Source organism: Tursiops truncatus, chromosome 20 (genome assembly GCF_011762595.2).
Source record: "Tursiops truncatus isolate mTurTru1 chromosome 20, mTurTru1.mat.Y, whole genome shotgun sequence".
NCBI lineage: Eukaryota > Metazoa > Chordata > Mammalia > Artiodactyla > Delphinidae > Tursiops > Tursiops truncatus.
This window is the reverse complement of record NC_047053.1, coordinates 12091299-12111989: the sequence shown is the minus strand read 5'-3', so window position 1 is coordinate 12111989 and position 20691 is coordinate 12091299. Positions and strand designations below refer to the sequence as shown.

The 20691-nt window shown below is 54.3% G+C and overlaps 1 protein-coding gene across 5 annotated transcripts in view; it reads left to right on the top strand.

The window, feature by feature from the left end:
• Positions 1–20691, top strand: part of RAP1GAP2 (RAP1 GTPase activating protein 2) — a 218772-nt gene that overhangs the window by 13200 nt on the left and 184881 nt on the right. Inside the window, exon 1 of one of the 5 annotated variants that reach the window (XM_033847050.2) lies at positions 18631–18738. The exons of 2 other annotated variants lie outside the window; for them this stretch is intronic. In XM_033847050.2, the coding sequence (XP_033702941.1) occupies positions 18695–18738 (44 nt within the window). In that variant the 5' untranslated portion in view covers positions 18631–18694. Of the gene's footprint in view, positions 1–18630; positions 18739–20691 lie in introns of those variants that run through there. 2 more of the 5 variants (XM_033847048.2, XM_033847052.2) reach the window with 2 other exon arrangements.

Genomic DNA, 20691 nt, shown 5'->3' with positions numbered 1-20691 from the left:
TCTTCAGACTTTCCTTTCTCTTTAGCAGACGTGGTCTTCCATCTCTCTGAGCACTTCTTAGAAAACTCTGAGAAGTTGACGGAAGCATCTGGGTGCTTCCTCTTGTGCTCCTCCCGGCAAGTTTGCACAAAGAACGCATATGATGACATTTTGCCTCTCGGCTTCTTAGGATCTCCTTTGCCCACGCTTAATTATTTTTCCTCTGCGAGGCACAGAGTCGCCCAGTGCCCGTCCGGCTCTCACTTGCCCCGGCGCTGTCTCTCTCAACTAGTATTCTTATATCACAAAAGTTGTACTAACTTCTGTGTGTTTATTATGCGTCATGTTGTAAATGCTTTGCAGGCATAAATTGATTTAATCTTCATGACAATGCTATGATCTAGGTACTGTACTCCCCATTTATCAGATGACAAAGCTGAGGCGCAGGGTAAGTGGCAGTGCCTGCAACCACTACGCGCACTGCCTCTCAGAGGATGTGGCGTGGGCCCCAAAGTAGGAGATGGCGAGGGTAATTTTTATCAGTGCAGAGGAAATAAGTTCACGAACCATAAATAAGTGAGCTTAGCATCATTCCTGGTCAGGTTTCAGAGTCTGTTATTAAAGAGATGGTTTGGGGGTACTTAGAAAAGAAAGAGATAGAGGGCCAGCAGCAGTGAGTGAATTCCCTGGGAACCCATCCTGCTGGGGGAAGCTTATTTGCTTTTCTGATTAGTCTTCTAGACTAGAAGGTAGGCTGGGGGTGGTAAAGCAGGAGACAGTGGTTCTGAGTTTCAGCAAGAAATTGTTCTTTTCTTCCCATCAAAGCCTGCGGGTGACACAGAGGAATGTGGGCTGGGGGAGGGCACAGCTAGGGAGGCTGATGAGTGGGCTGCCCTTGCTGAGTCTGCTCAGTGTGTTCATGAGGGACTTGGTGAGGAAGGATGTAGGCAGCATGCCGGGGACATTGCCGATGGCAGGAACCTGGGCACCGTCCCAACGGACAAGATGGCACAGTTGGGCCCGAAGTGCCCTGGAGGCTTGGAGTCCAGGTCCAAGTCTAGAAGGTACAGTTTAACAGAAATAAAGGAGAAGTCTATTTTGGCCTCCAATCTTGTCTGCACCTGAGCAGCAGGCTGAGGGGATCAGCTGTCTGAGAGGTTCCAGTTGACCAGAAGCTTGGGTATGGCCCCATGTTTTAAGAAAATGCTCGTGTCTTGGGGCTGCAAGAGCTCAGGGTAGAGTCCAGAGCTGAGGAGGAAAGTGCTATTTTGTCTCAGACTAAGAGGAATGCTCTGTCATTTCCTCATTTATTTTGTGGACAGAGATTGAGCACGTTCTTCTGCTAATACCATGCTGACGTTACCCTTGAATGGCTGAGCAGGTTACATTTTGGGGTGATGGGCTAAGCTGCTGAAGGGACTCAGAGGGTGGGTTGGCCACCCGCCTTCCTTTTTGCTTGCCACCCTGCTCCAGGTCAGGCCCTGGGGTTACGATGCCTGGTCTTAAGGAAGACAAGGGTCCTGCCTCCAAGGGACACACATTCTAGTGGGAGAGACAGACTATAGACGCATAGACAAGAGAATATCTTGTGGGATGACCAGAGTACTGAACAAACTGAAACAGAGCATCAGATAAAGAGTGACCAGTGGGTGTGTGGGGAGTTTGGAAGAGGTGGATGGCCTCTCTGAGAAGGTGACATTTGAGCTGAGTTCTGAAGGACTCAGGGGGCAGACCTATGGAGAAGCTGCTGGTGAGGGGTGTCGCATAAAGGCTGGGGAGGGGCACAGGAGATGGGAAGTGAAACAGCAGTTAACAAGGCCCTATCTATGTTCCAGAAGCAGGAAGCTGTTGTGGCCAGAGCGGAGTGAGGCCATGGCCAGCAGACGGAAAGGATGCAGATTTCCATGCAATTAAATGGAGGGCTTTTTAACATTTAGAGCTGCCCGAATACAGCGTGGGCTGCCCCCTGAGGGACTGGGCTTCCCATCACTGAGATGTGCAAGCCATATTCAGAGGCCGCCCTCCGTGGAGGTTAGGGAGGAAGACTCAAGCGTCTCAAAGGCTCCCTAGGGCACCCTTCCTGCCTTCAACCCCTTCAAGTTCAGGAACACCCTTGGTTTGGCCAAAGCTGGGAGGATGGCTGTGCAGCGAATGAATGAAAGCTCCCGGCTGCCAAGTCGAAGGCGGGGGGTGGGGGGGGACGACGACGACAGTTTCAAGGACTCTGGCAGTCCCTGAAACCTCCCACTTCCAAGTCCAGATAGCACTGAACCCCCTCTCCATCCCCACCGCACGCCGAGCTGGCGAGAGCCCCGGTGTCTTCCTCAATCCACCAGGGACCCGCAGATCTTTCCTCACCTCCGTTCCCCACCGGCCCGGGCCCCATTCTCCAGGAACTTCTGTGGGCCGGTGGGCTGTCCCCTCCTCCGCTCCCCTGGGTCCCTTGGGCGCGCCTGCCCCTCCCCGCGCCTTTGTTCCCGAGGAGCCGCCTCGGGCAGTCCCCTGGCGGCGGCGACTGGAGCATCCCGCGGGCGCCGCACCTCGGACTCGCCGTATCGGCCCCCCACCGCCCCCGCGCCCTCTCCTGCCGCTCGTACCCGCCCCTCCGTCTCCCCCCCCACTTTCCGGCAGCTACGCGGCTGCGGCGCGGGGCGAATCGGGTGGGCACTGCCGGAACCGGGGCGCAGACCCCGGCGGCGGCGTCGTGGAGGGCGGCAGGAGGGCCCCGCCTCGGCCAGGCGCGGGCTTTCCCGCGGCGAGCGCGGCTCCGGCGGCTGGGGCGCGACTGCCAGGTGTGCGCGTGGCGGCGACGGCGGCGGCGGGCAGGGGGAGCCGCTTTGTGCCCGGCGAGCCGCGGCCGGGGTGCGCGCGTGCGCGCCGCGGTGACGGTACGCGCGGCGGGGCGGGCGGCCAGGGCAGCCCGTCGCCGAGGAGGAGGGGGCTCGCCGCCGGATGGAGAAGGGGGACGCCGCCGCCGCGGGCACGCGGGCCGAGAGAGCTGCCGCGACAGACTGTTGCCATTCCGTCCACGTCGAGGAGTGAGCCCCGGGCGCCGGCTTCACAGAAGGTCAGCGGATTCGGGGCTGGGTGGTGATCCCGTAGTCAGCAGGGATCAGGACGCGAGTCCGGGGTGCGACTGAACCCAGGGTGGAATTGTGGTGTATGTTGTGAGTGCAAATGCAGGTGTTTGCAAAGAGAAATCAGCTCGTGTGGACGCGTGTGAGCCCTGCGCTGCGATTCCACGGAACAGTTCAGCGGAGTGGGTTGTTTGGGAGGTGGGGTGACTGTCCTCAGACACCCCTACGGGTGGGTCATGGCGCACACACATCCTGTATGGAGTGTGTAGCTGACCGAGGTGGAGCTCAGAGGTGGGGTGTTTACAGGTGGTGGCGAGAGGAAAAAGCCAGGACCCCCAGGAGGACCCTGTAGCTAGGCTGGGTTGGTTTGTTTTTTTCCGAAAGGACATAAACCCCACCCCATGCCCACTCCAACCTGTGCCTGTTGCAGGGAGGGGAGAGGATGGTGGGGTGCTGTGTGAGAAGCCTTTGTGGACCTTTGGGGCCGGGCCAGGATCAGCCTGATGCTCGTTTCTGGAGGCCCTGGGTGGATGAGCGTGGGGTGCCTGCCTTGGGTGGGGGTCCAGGGCATGCTGGGTGTCCTGACCTGGAGCTGGTTCAGGGGCACGTCCTTCTTTCTCCTCATCTGTTTTCTATAGCTCCTCTACAGCCTTCTTAAGAAACCAAAGGGCATTTATATGCAAGTGGGGTTTGGGCTCTGAAGGCGGGGATCTGCCTCTGCTGAGTGGCCCCCATTGGAGCAGCCTCCACAGGGAATAATAGGGTTGTCCTGGGCTGGGCGCCAGGGCCCTCTGGTTCTTTTCATGCTTTGTGACCCTGGGGCTGTCCCTTAAGCCCCACGCGCCTCAGTTTCCCATGGAGAGGGGAGAAGGCACCGCCCCACTCCGTTCTTCCTGCTGCAGAGTGAGGAGTAAACAGAGAGCTCACAGCTGCCTGGGGCTGGGAGGCTGGGAGTGACTCAGGGCATGTGAGGTCCCCAGCAGTGTTTTCCCCCTGGAAAGTCCCAGCATGTCTTTGAGACCTGGGCAGGAGTTGGGGGAAGCTCTGCCCTCACCTCCAAGCGAGTGTGTTGGATTTTCTAAGTGTGGGGCAGGGTGGGTATCTTCTAGACCTGGATGCTCAGGCTTCCAGAAACGACCTCAGGTTCCTCCTCCTTTCTAGGATGTTGAGGAATGGAGGGCGGGGGGCAGGGTGTGGGGAGGATTGGATGGGATGGGGGACTTAGAGTCACCAAATTTCTGGGCAGAGGCGGACGCTAAAGTTGAGTAGGGCCAGGGCACAGCTAGCTGGGAACCCCGCTCAGCCCAGGCTGTGAGGCGATTTATCGGGAGGTGGCCTCAGTTCCAGAGAAGATGACCTTGCTGCTGCAGGCATCCCGTCCCCACGCCGACCAGGATCCTGTCTGGATCAAGTGTGGCTGAGCCACTGTGGTTCAGAATGACTTGAACCTCGAGGGAAGGGGACCCCAGCATGGATGGTGGTGGCAGCAGCGGAGCAGACCTGGGTTGAATCCCAGCTCCACCACTGTCTGTGTTTCCACCTGTGTTTCCCCAGAGCAGAACCCGAGGATGCATTCTTTTTAATCTTACTACCGCTCTGTCCTGGGAGGTCTCCTGAGAAGCCTTAAGGGATGCGTTTCAGAACTGCCCAGCTGGGGAGAGAAACAGGGACGTGTTCATCCGTCAGCTCTGTTCCGTCCGTGGACATTAACTCCCACATGCTTCCAGGCCTTACGTGTGAGGCCCCAGTGGGTTCGTGTGGGCACCCCGCACTGCGGCTTCAAAGACGGTCCCGCTGGGTCCTCGAAGAAGCATTGCCACGTGGCTGCTCTCAAAGCCTGCAGGGAACCGGTCATTGCAGAAGTCGCTGGAGTAGGAAGTGGGACCGAGAGTGTCTGAAGGACGCCCTGGGGTGACCGACACTGCGTGACCTTGGGCAAATTTCCTATGTTCTCTGAGCCTCAGTTTCCTTATCTGGGGGTTATGGGAATTAAATAAAATACTATCAAGTTTTTGAACATGGTGATGGGTCCATAGCGAGAGCTCTGTGAATGGAATATTTCCGTATATTTGGGAAGACAGCATCTTCTGGGTGGCCCAGATATTCATTCACTTAAGTGGAGGAGGGGGCTGGATTAGGTGACCTCCTCCTAGTCAGAGACTCTTGGGCTCAGGGGCCGGATGCCTGACCTGGTCATTTCCTCCTGGAGCTGCGGCCCAGTCTCCCAGAACCCCTGAACGGCTCTGCTTCGCATTCTGTGGATTGGAGACAACAATGCCAGCTGCTCATATGTGCCTTTCCCTGGGCTGTGTCCCCTGGAGGACATGGGAGCCTGGAGGGTGGGCAGAGGGGCGAGGGGAACAGGCAGCTCGGAAGCAGGTGTTTAAAGGACGGGTGGCGAGAGGGCAGATGCTGGCGTTTGGAACTGCCAGATGGTCATGGGCACTGGTCTGGGCCACAGTCAGTGGGGAGGACGGGGCACAGGGGTGGGGAAGGGCGAGAGAAAATGAACAGGAAGGGAGGGGAGAGCAGGTTGGCAGAGAGTGGCCCAGAATGATGGCAGAACCGGGGCTGTGGAGTGAGTCGAGGATTGGGGGGTGTCTGGAGTGGCAGGGACAGGCTGGGCCGGTGGGAGAGCGACGAGGTGGTGTGAGGGAAGGGACAGCACTGGTTGAAGATTAGTTGGGGGGGCCCTAGGGCATAAGCCGGGGCAGGTATCCTACTTCAGGGTACAGTACCTGTAAGCTCCCTCCTTTTCCTTTTTCCAGTGCATCTACCTGCTCCTCCTGGGCCACCACCCACGTTGGCAGGTGAGGTGCTGTCGGCAAATACTTGGGTCCCGTTGTGAGCGGTGATTGGAGAAGGCGAGGATGTACCTCTGCCAAGACCCGTTGCCATGGTACCACGGTGACCCTTGTCTTCCTATCCTCTCCCATCTCTGGGCAACGTGGCCCTCCCCAGAGGGAGGTCGTACATGGGGGAAGGTGTCCAGCTGCCTCTTGCTTATGCAGGGGCACCTCAGGCTGGCAATACAAAGGTCATGGTGTCCATCCTTCTGCCTTCAGGCAAGGTCACACCTAGCCTAGGCTGGGCGGTTGCAACAGCTACTGTCTTCATTTACAGTCATTTAAAGACTCCTCTGACCTCTGTAATTTGGGACTCCTTTTGTTTTTAATAAGTTTAGTAAAAGAAAAAGGAGGGGCAATCAGTAATGCCAGCCTACCCATCTCCTCCCTTTTTATTTTATTTTATTTGGCCGTGCTGCGGCATGCAGGATCTTAGTTCCCTGACCAGGGATTGAACCCGTGCCCCCTGCAGTGGAAGCGCAGAGCCCTAACCACTGGACCACGAGGGAAGTCCCTCCTCCCCTTTTTTTTTAAGAGCCAGATGACACTCTCTTCTTGCCCGCACCTTTTTCAATGCTTTGGTGCTTCTCTAGTGAGAAGTTCTGGATCATGTCTGATCTCAGTCTGCCGTGCTACACTTTCTTTTTGTTGTTGTTATTGTTTGTTTTTTTTTTTTTTTACTGTGTTTGCCACCACGCTTTAGGCCTTATAGATAAGTTAGAAAGAGATTCCACTCTATCTTCTCAAAATGCCAAGTGGCCATTGGGGCTCCCAAGGCAGGTGGGACACCAAGGCAAGGATTGTGCTCTGGGGAGCCTGGCCTGAGACCTGGTTTGGGTTCTGAACTTGCTCCTGATCTCCGGGCTGGCTGGTATTCCACCCCCTTCCCTAGTTCAGATCCAGGGCTGTCAGCCTCCTTCCTGGGTCATGCTGGGTGCGCTAGCTGGGCCCTACCGAGGCTGGGTGGCATCAGGTATGGGCACCTGGGGGACCCTGCCAATTAGATGACTGGTAGAGAGCAAGAGCTGGGGGGGAGTGACAGGCAGACAGGCACAGTGAGGCACACCTGTGCGCGTGTGCACATCTGTACATGTGGGTTCCTGGAGGGCGTGTTGCTGGATCACTGTGTCTGCACATGTCTGTGTGGTTACCTGTGGTCCTCTGAGCATGTCTCTGTGTGCATCGTGGTGTGCCCCGGCTTATTCGTTTTCTTTTCTCTGGGTGTGTGAGTTGGCCATGACCTGGCGCTCTCCAGGGTCCTTGAGGGTGTGCAGGTCTGATGGCTGGTGACATTTTACCCAGCAGGATTTCCTGGCCTCCTGAGGCCCCTAAGTCTTCTGCCCTGCCCAGCTCTGCCCTCTTTCTGGGATTCCTGTCCCTGTCCCTCCCTCTGACTTGAGGAAATTACTTCTCTCCCACTGGCTGTGTGGGTGCCCACTGCTGTTCAGGTGGGGCCTGGGGAGAGACAACCAGTCCGATCTCCAGCCCCGTCCTTCGAGCTCTGAGCTGAGGGTGATGGGTGGGTGAGCCCTGGGTGGAGGAGATGAGTCAGGATGGCTGCAGCGGGTGGCAGAAGCATCTTCAGGGAGGTGTGTGCACCCCCATCCTCTTCACCCATCCTCCACTGTCCATATTCTCTTCCCTCGTAGCCATGCCTGGCAGTTTCTGGGGAGCAGAATGGTCTCTGAGGCTCCAGGCATCCCACTGGCAGCCTTGGCCTCAGCATAATCATTTAAATTTATGGAGCTCTTCCTGTGCCAGGCCCTGAACTCACAAGATACATGTATTAGCTCCTTGGCTCCTCAGAACAATCCTATGAGGTGGGTTATGCAAGCATCCCCATCTTATGAGGCAGTGGAGGCTCAGAGAGGCTGGGTCACTTCCACAAGGTCACACAGCTAGTAAGTAGTGGAGCCAGGACATGAATCTGGGTCTATTCTTGACACTTGTTGCCGTGCCCTCCACTCTTCACAAAGCTGCAACCATCTCATCCTTACGGTCTCTCCTTCAGAGAGGCCAATTCAGATCGTCCCCTCTAAACAGAGCTCCCCACCCACCCCCACTCCCCTTTGGATCACATCACCCTATTGTAAATACCTGTTGTAAAGTTATCCCTCTCTTGTCCTCCACCTCTCCACCCCTAGTCCCCCCAGGGATTTGTCTGTCTTGTTCACTGAAATACCCTCAGCACTATCAGAGAGCCTGGAACAAAGTAGGGGTGTGATAACCATTTGATGAATGGATGAATGATTGAACACATGAAGGTACGTCTGACTCCAGACCTAAGCTCTATACCCCTTCTCTACATTGTCTTTCCCAGCAGGGACCACTGCAGGGTGGCCGGGAACACAGCTCTGGAGTCAGTTCGCTGGGTTCACTGTTCTGGTTATCTGATGCTGCATAATAAACCGTCCAGAAGCTTATGGCCTGAAACAACAGTGTTGTTTATTTTGCTCAGGAATCTGCAGCTTGGGCAGGGCTTGTGGGGATCCTTGTATCTGCTCTGCCATTGTCTTCTGGGGTGGCTCAAAGTCCAGGGGCGGGGATTGTCTGAAGGCTCAGCTGCTCACATGTCTGGCATGTGGTGCTGGCTGTTGGCATGAGGTCTTAGTTCCTCGCCACACAGGCCTCTCTGTGTGCCCCCTCTGGGTGCTAGCTTGGGCTTCCTCACAGTGTGCTGGCTGGATTAGGGGCAAGAAAGAGCCAGACAGACGCTATTTCACCTTTTCTTACCTGGCCTGGGAAGGATGCAGCTTTACTTCTGCCAGAGTCACAGATCCACCAGGATCCAAGAGGGAGGAACGTGTACCCCACCGCTTAATGGAGGGGTGTTAATGTCACAGGGTAAGAAGAGCATGTGGAATGGGGATATATTATGGGATGGTGGGGCCATCTTTGGAAAATACAGTCTGCCACAGTCACTTCTTTGGAGTGTGACCTTGAGCTAATTACTTAGTCCCTCTGTGCCCCAATTTCTCCATCTAGAAAGTGGGAACACCGTCAGTATGTATTGGGTTATTTCGTACTCATTGGGTTATTTAGCGGTGACTACACTTCTACCCACGGATCCCCTTGGCCTCAGGTAAGGCGTTGGTCCAGGTTTTCACCGAGCTGCAGGTTCCAGCCCCAGTTCCACCCCCAACTCTCATGTAATACAGGAGGCACCTACCTGTGCAGAGTCCTTCTGAGGGTGGGGCTGGTGATGGGGAAAGAAGAGGGGACCCTGAGTGGAAAAGGCCTTTTCTGTCTCCTTTTATTATGTGATTCTAAGTCAGCCCAGCTCTCTTCAAAGGGGCAAGCGGCAGGGTTGGTGGAGATGCCACGAAGCTGGGGCTCCAGCAGGATTCCTCTGGGTCTGGAGGCACAGATCCCACGAGGACCCCCATCTTTGTCCAGGGAAGTCAGGATAAGTGAATATGCTGTGTTTGAGGGGCAGGCCTTTTTTTGTGTGTAGCTCCCTCCTTTTCTCAGTGCCCCCTGCCTGCCTCCGTCTGAGTCATTGTTCATCTGCCAGAAGAATGGGTCCCCAGCCTGGCTTGCCAGGCCCAGGGAGGAATCTCAGGGTTTCCTTGTCCTGGCCCAGGTTGGGGTACTCCTCAGCTGGGCATTGGCAGGGAGCCAGGGGAAATCTAGGGGTTTGCTGGAGCCCAGCCTGGCTGTATCTCACATCTAGCACTGCCCTCATTCTCTATAGAAATGGCAGAATTGTTAAAAGCAGAGGCTCTGGGTTTGAATTCTGCTGCTGCCACCTGCCAGCCCTGTGACCTTGGGCACATCTCTTAACCTTTCTGAGGCTCCATTTCCTCACCAGGATGGAGGAATTGGTTATGGTAAGGATTAAATGAAATGAAATCATGGCGTAACTGGTTCATGGGAAATACTCAAGAAATGTTGGCAGTTTTTCTTTATAGATGAACAAAGTGAGGCGGAGGGAGTTTAAGCGATGTCCCCACAGCCACATTTAACGTCAGAATCAGGGCTGGAACCCATGTGCTCTGACACCAGGTGGTTGTTACTTATCTCTTGCCATACAGAGAATTCCTCCATCCCTCAATCCCTTTTGCCAGGGGGCAGTATGGCTGCCATCCTAGAAATACAAGCAAGAAGATGCCCCCTTTTCCTCCTTGCACTACCCAGACTTGCCTGTAGAGGGCGCCGACACCTACCTTCTCTCCCACCTGGGGAGGGAAGTATCCAGGTGAGGCGCTGCAGTAGTAGGGGAGGGTGGGGAGTGACACAGCTGAATGGGGGAGAGCGAAGAGCTGGCTTTGTGATCTCCTTTGGACAGCTCCTAGTGCCGAAGCTTTCCTACAGATAACTCCAGGGCCACCAAAGATAATGGGAGTATCCTAGTGGATTTCATTCCAGTGTTTCTCACTGGATTAGAATCATCTGGGGAGTTTGTTAAAGATGCAGATTCCATGACCCCACCCCAGAACGATGGGATCTGAAGTTTAGCCATTGCACTGGCTGACAGGTGTATAGATCTGTGGCAGACACCGCTCTGAAGGCGTAACACGTATTAACTCCTATACCCCTCCCAACAACCCTGTGAGGTAGGTACCATTAGTATCCCCATTTTATAGATGGGGAGTCTGGTCTGAGGCGCAGAGAGATTGAGGAACTTGCCCAAGTTCACACTGCTTGCAAGCAGCAGGGCTGGGGTTTGAACCCATGCTGTTCAAGCCCCAGGTGGGTCTCACACGTGGAGCATGTGAGAACCACTATTTTATAACACTGAGCCTGTCCCCTTTCTTGCCTCCTTTTACTTCCTTTTACTTGTCGTTATTTTAAATAGCATTTATTGTGTTTTTCTAATTATAAAAGCAAAACCTGCTTATCTCAGAAACCTTAGAAAGTTCAGGAAAGCACAAAGAAGAAAAAATCATGATCCTGAATCTCACCTCCTGAACAATATGGTCCTGAGCATATTAGTTCGCCTGTTGCATTCTATTCAGAGACTTACTGTACCTTGTTTGCCCTGGCATCACATATGCAGTCGTCCCTCAGTATCCTTGGGAGATTGCTTCTGGGACTACCCCCCACCCCGCTCCCCTCCAGTATACCAAAATCCTGTGATGCTCAAGTCCCTTATATAAAATGGTGTAGAATTTGCATATAACCTACGCCATTCTCCCTTATACTTTATTTTTTAAATTAAAAACTAATGTAAGATTATACTCCATTTAAATTTATTATAAAATATAGTTTGTACCTCTTAATTCCCTACCCCTATCTTGTCCCCCACCACCTTCCCTCTCCCCACTGGTATCCCCTGGTTTCTTCTCTATATCTGTGAGTCTGTTTCTGTTTTCTTATATTCATTCCTTTGTTTTATTTTTAGATTTGAAATATAAATGGTAACAGTCTTTCTCTGTCTGACTTGTTTCACTAAGTGTAATACCTTCCCAGGTCCACCAAGTCGTTGCAAATGGCAAAATTTCATTGTTTTTTATGGCTGAGTAGTATTCGATTGTATACATATACCACATCGTCTTTATCCATTCATATGTTATTGGTCACTTAGGTCTCCCATATACTTTAAATCATGTCTAGATTACTTATAATACCTAATACAATGTAAATGCTACGTAAATAGTTGCCAGGATGGCAAATTCCAGTTTTGCTTTTTGGAATTTTATGGAAATGTTTTTCCCCGAATATTTTCTACCTGTGGTTGGTTGGCTGAGATGAACTGTATTGTTGAGAGATGTTGTCTTTCTCTAACCTACTCCTACTGTTGGAAATTTAGATTGTTCCCAGCATTTCATAGTTATGACAACAATGAGCTGGAGACCCTCAAAAGTACAACCTGGCACACAGCTCTGATTTTTTCCCCTTGGGATTTCTAGGTCAAAAGGTATGCATATTAAAAAAAACTTCCTACTGAAGCATAATACGCATACAGAGAAGTGCACAGGTTGTAAGTGTGCAGGTTGATGGATTTTCACAGGCTTGACATACCCATGTAAAAACAACACCCAGGGCTTCCCTGGTGGCGCAGTGGTTGAGAGTCCGCCTGCCGATGCGGGGGACACGGGTTCGTGCCCCGGTCTGGGAAGATCCCTCATGCCGCGGAGCGGCTGGGCCCGTGAGCCATGGCCGCTGAGCCTGCGCTCCGCAACGGGAGAGGCCACAGCAGTGAGAGGCCCGCGTACCGCAAAAAAAAAAAACAAACAAAAAAACCAACACCCAGATCCCCAAACTGGCCATGATCTGCACTCTAGAATCTTCTTGGCATGAAGGTAAGGATTCCGATGTGAACTGTCAAAGTTCAACAAAGTGGTATATTGGTCTCCTTGGGGTTTTCTTACTTAAGATTGAGAGACAAACTATGCTTAAAAGCAGAGTGGATGGGGAATTCCCTGGTGGTCCAGCAGTTAGGACTCTGTGCTCTCAATGCCGAGGGCCCGTGTTCAATCCCTAGTCAGGGAACTAAGATCCCACAAGACGAGTGGTGCAGCCAAAAAACAAAACGAAACACACACAAAAAACCAACCAGAGTGTATGGAAGAACCATCTGGAGTCAGATACTGAGAGAGAGAGAGACCTGGGTTCTACCTCTCTGGGGCAAGACAGACTTACCTTCAGGGTAGAAGAGGTGATCTCAGGACTGGAATCAGCAGTCAGTTTGAACTCTAAATAGTTTAAGAAGGTTTTAAAGAAACAAGCGTTTGTAGCTTCCACCCCTCTCCTCCTCCTCTTCTCCTTCATCTTCTTTCTTCTTCTTCTTAGCAAACCATCTGTTTAACACTTTTTCTTTAAATTATAACATGTTCTTGGTAAAAAAAAAAAAAAAATCAAGCAGCAAAGGAGGACATAAAGTGAAAAGTTTCTTCCCCCTGGATTTCCAGTTCCAGTCCCATTCTTCAGAGGTAACCAGTCTTGGGCCATTGCTTATGTTTCCTTCCAGAAATTGTCTAGGCATATATAAGAATTTACATATTTATTTAAACGAATGAGATCCTATTATATGAACTGTTCTGTCTTTTTATTTTTTTAATTTTATTTATTTATTTATTTTTGGCTGCGTCAGGTCTAAGTTGCAGCACGTGGGCTCTCTAGTTGAGGTGCTCGGGCTCAGTAGTTGCAGCGTGCAGGCTTAGTTGCACCGTGGCATGTGGGATCTTAGTTCCCCAACCAGGGATCGAACCCCAGTCCCCTGCATTGGAAGACGGATTCTTAACCACTGGACCACCAGGGAAGTCCCTGTTCTGTGTCTTTTTGTTTGTTGTTTTTTAATTTTTAAAATAAATTTATTTATTTTATTTATTTGTTTTTGGCTGTGTTGGGTCTTCGTTGCTGCACGCGGGCTTTCTCTAGTTGCGGCGAGCGGGGGCTACTTTTCATTGTAGTGCGCGGGCTTCTCATTGCGGTGGCTTCTCTTGTTGCCGAGCTTAGGCTCTAGGTGCGAGGGCTTCAGTAGTTGTGGCTTATGGGCTCTAGAGCACAGGCTCAGTAGTTGTGGTGCATGGGCTTAGTTGCTCCGCGGCATGTGGGATCTTCCTGGACCAGGGATTGAACCTGTGTCCCCTGCATTGGCAGGCGGATTCTCAACCACTGTGCCACCAGGGAAGCCCCTATTTGTTGTTTTTTTAGTTTTTAGGATATCTTTATGTAGTAACACATATAAATCCTACCTCCTTCTTTTCAATGGCTACACAGTATTCCATGGTATGCTTGTTCCACAATATCGTGAAATGATGGTTATTTATGTTACTAATTGTATTTGCTATTATAAACAATGATATAGTTAACATCTGTGTGCATAGATCTTGTCAGCTTGTATGAGTTTACCAGTAGGACAAATCTCTTTTTTTTTTTTTACGGTATGCGGGCCTCTCACTCTTGTGGCCTCTCCCGTTGTGGAGCACAGGCTCCGGACGCGCAGGCTCCGGACGCGCAGGCTCAGCGGCCATGGCTTACGGACCCAGCCGCTCCGCGGCACGTGGGATCTTCCCGGACCGGGGCACGAACCCGTGTCCCCTGCATCGGCAGGCGGACTCTCAACCACTGCACCACCAGGGAAGCCCAGGATAAATCTCTTTTTCTTCTTCTTTTTCTTTTGGCCGTGCCATGAAAATTGTGGGATCTTAGTTCCCCAACCAGGTGTTGAACCCGGGCCCTTGGTAGTGAAAGCGCAGAGTCCTAACCACTGGACCGCCAGGGAATTCCCCAGATAAATCTCTAAAAACAGAAGTGTTGGCACAAACAGTATGTGCACTTAATATTTTAATAGATCTTGTCAAATATCTACACACTAATGGTGGGGTGCCTGTTTCCTTACATCCTCACACCATTATCAAGGTTTTTTTTTTTAACTTATCTGATGGGTAAAAATACTTTATTATTATTTAAAAATAATTTTAAATAATGGTACATGTTGCAGCTTCTTTAGTTCACAACCACATGTTGCTGGGAGTTCTTTTGGTAGATAGCGTTACTGAACAAATCAGAATAAATTGCACGACTGTCATAGTTGGGGTCCTGCTCTAGGAACCGAGTTTTCACAAGCGCTTCTCTCGTAATTTTTTTGGTCATCATCTTGCTTTTCAGAACTTGTGCAATGGGAAATTCAGTATAGCCCTTGAGGCAGCGTGAGGGGGGAAGTGATCAGGGCGCTGTAAATCACATTGCAGATGTGAGATGTCATTTTTTCTCCATCCCAAGGTGTAGATTCCCAACCAGTGTGGGTCTGCTGGCTCTGAATCCCATGGCACCCTGTTTTCCTGGTCCTTCTCTGCCACTATGCTTTGCCCTCACCTGGTTTATAAAGGAAGCAGAGGCTAATCTAGCCTCCCCTTTGAGGCAAGGTCAACTGAAGCCTCCAAAGATGACGTGACCTGCTCAAGGTGATTCAGTGGTCGAGATAGGAGGAGAGCTGAGCCTTACGGGGTCGGTACTGATGCCAGCTTATGTTGTCTGGAGTGGGGGAGGATCCAGGCTGAATGATCTAGTGCCTGCTTCTCTCAGGACATCTGTTTCCTCAGCTTCCTGTAACTGCCTCATCCCCACGCCTGGGAAGGGAGCTTGTTTCATCTTTTACCTCCTGCTGGTGGCTGCGAGGACGGAGCTGCCGAAGTGGAGGAAACCACACTGTCTCTCCCTTCCCTCCTGCCCCCAAGGGACTGCAGATATGATGGAGGGGCTCCTGGCAGGGACCTGGGCTGCCTCTCCTCCTCTGATCCCAGCCAGCTTTCTCCGCTCCGTGTTTCTCTAAAATCCAGAGAACTGGCTGGGTTCCCTGGAGCTCTGTCCCGGAGTTGGAGCTCTGGTTGGTACTTGCTCCCTCAGCTGGACCAGAAATACCCACAGGCCTCCACCGGGGAAGCCAGGGCATTGTGACTTGGTGACCCAAAGTGGGCCGTTCCTCTGTGGAAGGGCAAGGAGCAACCTCAGGTGAGAAGGACTCAGGCACGTGCTCCTTCCAGCTTCGTTGTTGTGCTTTCCTGGCTGTTGAGCTGAGCTTTGCCTTCGTTTCCCCATCTGTAAAATGGGCGTTGCGTGAACTGGGCATTTCTGTAGGTTCCAGAGTCAGTGGGGCAGGTTTGCTCTGATGATGCAGATCATTGTATAGAGCAGTGGCTGAGAACTTGGGCTCTGGAGTCAGACCTGGCTCTGCCACCATCACGCAGGTTCCTTAACCTCTCTGTGCCTCAGTGTCACCATCTGTAAAATGGGGATAAAGTGGTGCTATCTCAGAGGTGGCTGTGAGATTGAAAGGTCAGTGCTGACCCATAGTCAACTCACAGTCACAGCGCTGCCCCTGGCCCCCCTGGCCCCCCTGGCCCCAAGCTTGTCCTTATCTCCACCCTGACTGCCCACATGCTGAGTCAGCTGAGGTTTGGGAGGAAGCTGGGCCGTGCTTGGTGGGGCAGGAGGGCTGGGCCTGGCACACAGCATGCTTCTCTTTTCTCTTGACTTGCAGTCCTTCCCAGAGAGCCATGGACTCCTCGCTGCCCACCACCACCCAGAAGAAGAACGGAGGGGTCAGAGCAGGGGCAGCTGGAAGCTGCGTGGGACCGAGGGAGGGGGTGGAATCATAATAGATAGTACATATAACAGCTCCGGGAATGGTTTGGAAGCCCTGTGCTGTGTTTACGTTCATTTATAACCTTGTGAGGTTGGTGGCAGCCACTCCCTATTATGGAGGAGGAAACTGAGGCCTAGAGAGGTTAGGTAAGTTGCTGGAGGTCACACAGCTCCAAAGCTTGGGAGCCTCAGCACTGAGGAGGCTCTAGAATGATTCTCGCCTCCCTCCCGAGCTTATGCGGTAAAATTGGAAGCTACCCGGGAACTTCCCTTCTCTTGCTCCGGGCCCTTACTCTGGGGGGCGAAGACGGCACCGGCCCTTCTGGACTCTCAAGTTCAAGTCCAGGCTGTGAGCTCTGTGCCCTTCCTGCTGATGCAGCCAGGCCCTTGCCGCTCCTTGGTCAGGTGTCTGAATCCCAGGACTTGGTGTCTTTTGTGGCTGCCGTGCAAGGTGGGAGAATCCAGCCTGGTCTTGAAATGCTCCTCCCTGCCTGGTCCTTGGGCTGCCCTTCGGACCTTCAGATGCTCGGGCTTGGGCCTGTGTCTCCTCTGGGTCTGTGAACATTTGGCCCAGGTGGCCTCCTACCTGGGTTTTATCTGGGTGTCTTTGCAGACTATGAGGGCCTGAATCAGAGCATCTCTCAGCTGTGTCTTCCCCTGGAATATGTTGGTGGACAGCAAGCACACATGGTCACATGTGTGTACAGATAAGCATAGATAAGACGGAAGGCCGGAAGTGCCCAAGCTTACTGTGACGGCAACCCCTCCTCTCTCTCCCACATGGAAGCATGTCAGATGATGTGCTCCAAAGATGGGCTCACTAGGAACTCCCTCTAATTGATAAAAAAAGTAAGCACTTTGCAAAAGGAATGTGGGTTATTGGTTATTAGTAACCCACGTGACGCCTGGGCTGAGGCTGTGGGCCGTTTCTGGCTTACCCTGGTGGTCCATCCTGTGGTTCAGCAACCCTGGGGAGGAGAGGGGGGAAGCATTGTGGGAGTGAGTCCTACTGGGTCCGATTAGGTCTCCTGCCCACTCCCAACCCAGTCACTGCAGCCAGGAGGGTGAAGCCCTGGCTGGCCAGGCCTGGCCAGGTGTCCCCCCCGGGGGCAGATGGAGCGCAGAGCTGTCTTGCTCAGACGGAGGCCAAAAGGGTGCAGGACAGGCAGGACCCAGGGGGTCCGTGGTACCTGCTGAGCATCTCCTGAGTGTGGGGTGGGTGCAGTAGGGGTGACAGATCTGGGTGTGGAGTGGACGTCCAGCGGGAAGCCGGTGGTCTATGCAACCCTAGGGAGTGAACCACTCGATCCTTCCTTTTCTGATGAAGGTGAGGGTGGAGGGTGCAACCTGAACCAAGGACCACCAGGCTCCTGCTGGGCAGCCAGGGGGGCACAGGACCCCACACCTGCCACCCCTAGCCCTGACCTCGGTCAGGACCCTGTGCTGCCCCCATAGGGCCTGAGGCCCCTTGTGTCCCCTGCAGCGGAGGAGTCAAGAAGATAAAAATGCCTGTGCCCTTTGTCCACAGCCTGGGGGTGGCCCTCTGGCATCACAGCGCGGATCTGACTCCCAGCTCCGGGGAAGGTGGGCCAGTGGGAAAGGCCAGTGGGGGAAGCTTCTCCACTGCTTGGTCGGGGCGGGGACCTGGCACCCCGCCCGTGGCCCTCTGCCCTAGGCTGCTGTATGTATGTGCCGCGCTCTTCGACGGGGCTCTCATTAGTGAGCACCTACCGTGTACCAGGCTTGGCAGCACTGGTGCAGACAGAGATTAGGACTAGCCTGTGGGTCCAGTGGGAAAGGAAAGACGTGCACGTCGGTGCCACCTGCCACCTCTGCCACTGCCGGCAGGAGCTCAGCACTGCTGACCTCTGTCTAGACGCTCAAGGGCATCTGAGCAGCACAGATCTGTGCCTGTGCCTGTGCCTGTGTATGTGAGGGCGCCTTGTAGGCGTGTGTGCGATCCGAGCGTGCGCCTAGGTGTGTGCACGTATGTTGATGTGTGTGTGAGCGTGTGTTTGTTTGGGGAGCTGTATGTGCACGAGATGGATGTGCAGGTGTCTTTGTAAACGTCTGCACGCACCTGCAGGTGAGTGTGCAGTACCTGCGTGCACGTGTGTGCCGGCGTCTGCTGACGAACGTGAGCACGCATGCGCCTAGGTGGACCCGTGGGTCCTGTGCATATATGTGTGCACGTGTGTGCGCCCCTGGGCCCACGTGGGTGCACGTATACTTGTGTCCACACGCGTGTGCATGTGGGGCAGGTTTATCTGGTACGGCGGAGGGAGAAAGGCCAAGGTCCCGCCTCCGGCAGCCCCAGGGAGTCGGTGTGGGCCCGCGTCGGCAGGGCTCCCTGAGCCTTCCAGCCAGGTCTCTCTCCCCCTCCCAGGCACAATCATGGTAATCCTCGGGCCTCCTTGGGTTCCGGGCAGCCTGGGCTGTGTGGGGCAGAGCTGCCAACCCGGGCTGTGGTGCAATCTGCCGGCCGAGCCCCTTCCGGAGCTGCGGGTTCCTCCGGGTGTGGGGAAGCTGCCCTCTGCGACCTCCCCTGCCTGTCTTGGTGCGTCCTGGGGGGCAGGACACCCCTCCCACCCCGCGGCCTCACCCACAGGAAGCCGGGCTGGGGGGCAGGCAATGGGGGAGGTGCCACGCGGGGCACCCCGCCCTTTGCCGGTGGCTGTCGACCCCGCTGCTCCGAGGCCGCAGCAGTCTTGCCAACAGCCTCGGGGGCATCGCTGGACCAGGGGCCCCTCCGTCACAGCCATGTTTGTCAGGAAGCGCAGCATCTCCTTTGGGGGCTTCGGATGGTGGGTAACAGATGGGAGGGAGGGTGAAGGGGTGGGAGCGAATCTGGCCGTGAAGCCCGGTTGAGCCTGTGGCTGTGACCTGGTCTGTAGGGAGCAGTGCGGAGGACTATCAGATGCTTGGGCGGATGGAGATGGAAGATCCTGTGCGGGGGGCACCAGGCTTTTCCTCACTGTCCCTTGGGTACAGTCTTCTAGGGAATTCAGAGGTCGGAGCTGGAGCCAGTGTGAGTGTGACTCTGGTGAACGTGGGCCTCTGTGTCATGTGTTTCCATAAACGTGTATGTGCATCTGTGATGGCTGTGAACACGTGTGTATCTGGGACTGTGTGTTTAGGTGTGCATGTCTGTGCGGCCGGGTGTGAGGTGTGTGCCTGGCTGGGTGGGTGTGCCGACGCGTGGCCACGTGTGCACCCTGCGCTTCTGAGCGGATGCCGGTGTGCGCCTCGGAGCTTCTGTACCTGTGTGTGCTCTTGCCTGTGCGTGTGTGTTATGCTTCTGTCTGGGTCATCTCTGTGACTTCGTGGCCGGGAGAGTGTGTGGCCTGCTCGGCCTTTGGGCTGTCTGCTCTCTTCAGGGGTGAGCAGTGAGAGGACCGGGCAGGCCTGTCGCCAGGGGCCCCTCCCTGCCCTCCCCGTACAGCCAGTCTGAGCAGCTGGGGCTGTGCTCCAGCCTCTCGGCTGACCCTCTGGGCCACCTTTGGCTGCTAAGTTTCTGTCTGGGACAAAGGAGAGGCTCTTTCCTCCCTATGGGGCCACAAAGTGAGGAAACTGAGGTCAAAACTTGTCTCTGGTTACCAGCTGCCGGCAGCTTCTCCTCAGCTGGGGAACGGGGTCTAGTGGTTTTCATTATCAGTTTCCTTTCAGCTTCTAGCTTTGGAGCGTCGTCAAAGAAGAGGTTCCCACTGCTGAGGGGGGGCGGGTGGCCAGCGCTGTCCTGGTGTGGAAGCTGGCTGGCCAGTAGTGAGGGGCATAAGAGGCGAAGGAGAGTGGGAGGGAGCACAGGGGCTGCAAGACATGGGATGGCAGAGCTTCCTGGTGGGGCTGGAGGGTTAGGGTGGCTATCGTGCGGGGATGGCTTTCAGCAGGGAAGGGATCTTGCACTTGTTTGAGGGCTAAATTACAGATTCCTGGAGCCCTGGCCCACTCCAGACGGTGAAAAGAGTCTTGGGGGTGGTATTTTCAGAGCTCCGTTGGATGCCAGGGTGGACGTCCAGTAACACTGGTGGACAAGGTGATGAGAGTGAATGGGATGCGGCAGGGGAGGGAGGAGAGAGATGGCACCCGGAAGCACCTGGGGACCTTGGTTTCCTGAAAGGGGAAAGCTCAGTGTCACAGCGCTGCCCTATCTCCCCATCTCAGCCCTGCCGAGCCATAGACCCTGCCCTCCAAGGCCACACCCCCGTGGGAGCCCGGTTGACTGAGTAGGTGTGGACGTGGGTCCCGGGACCGGGGCTGCTGTGGCCCAGGGTGTGACCCAGAGAGTTGGTGGGTGGCGGGTGGCGGGTGGTAGGGTGAGAGGGCATGCTGGGAGACCTGGGTTAAGGCGCCGCTCCTCTTCTGCTCTTTGAGGAGCCCAGATGGGACACTTCCTCTCTCCAGGTCTCAGTTTCTCCATGTGTAAATGGGGAATTTCTGCCTTACCCACAACAAAGGGATGTTGTAAGAATTAAAAAAGATTCCTTGGGAAAATATAAAATGTAAGGGCTTATTGATAGAGGTTCCAGTTGGGTTGCTCTGGGTAACAGATGTTGTAGCAGAGTGCAGGGATCTGCTCCTGGGTCCACCTTACTCCCATTCAGTGAGTTGAATGGGGGAGGACGAGGCTCTCCATACCAGAGGGGGTTAGGAACCCAGTGAGACCCCTGGGGGCCTCGTGGAAGCACCAAGGAGGTGGCCCAGGGGGCCCGTGGGGAAGAAGCTGGGAGGGGGGACCTGGGCCAGGAACCGCAGGTGTG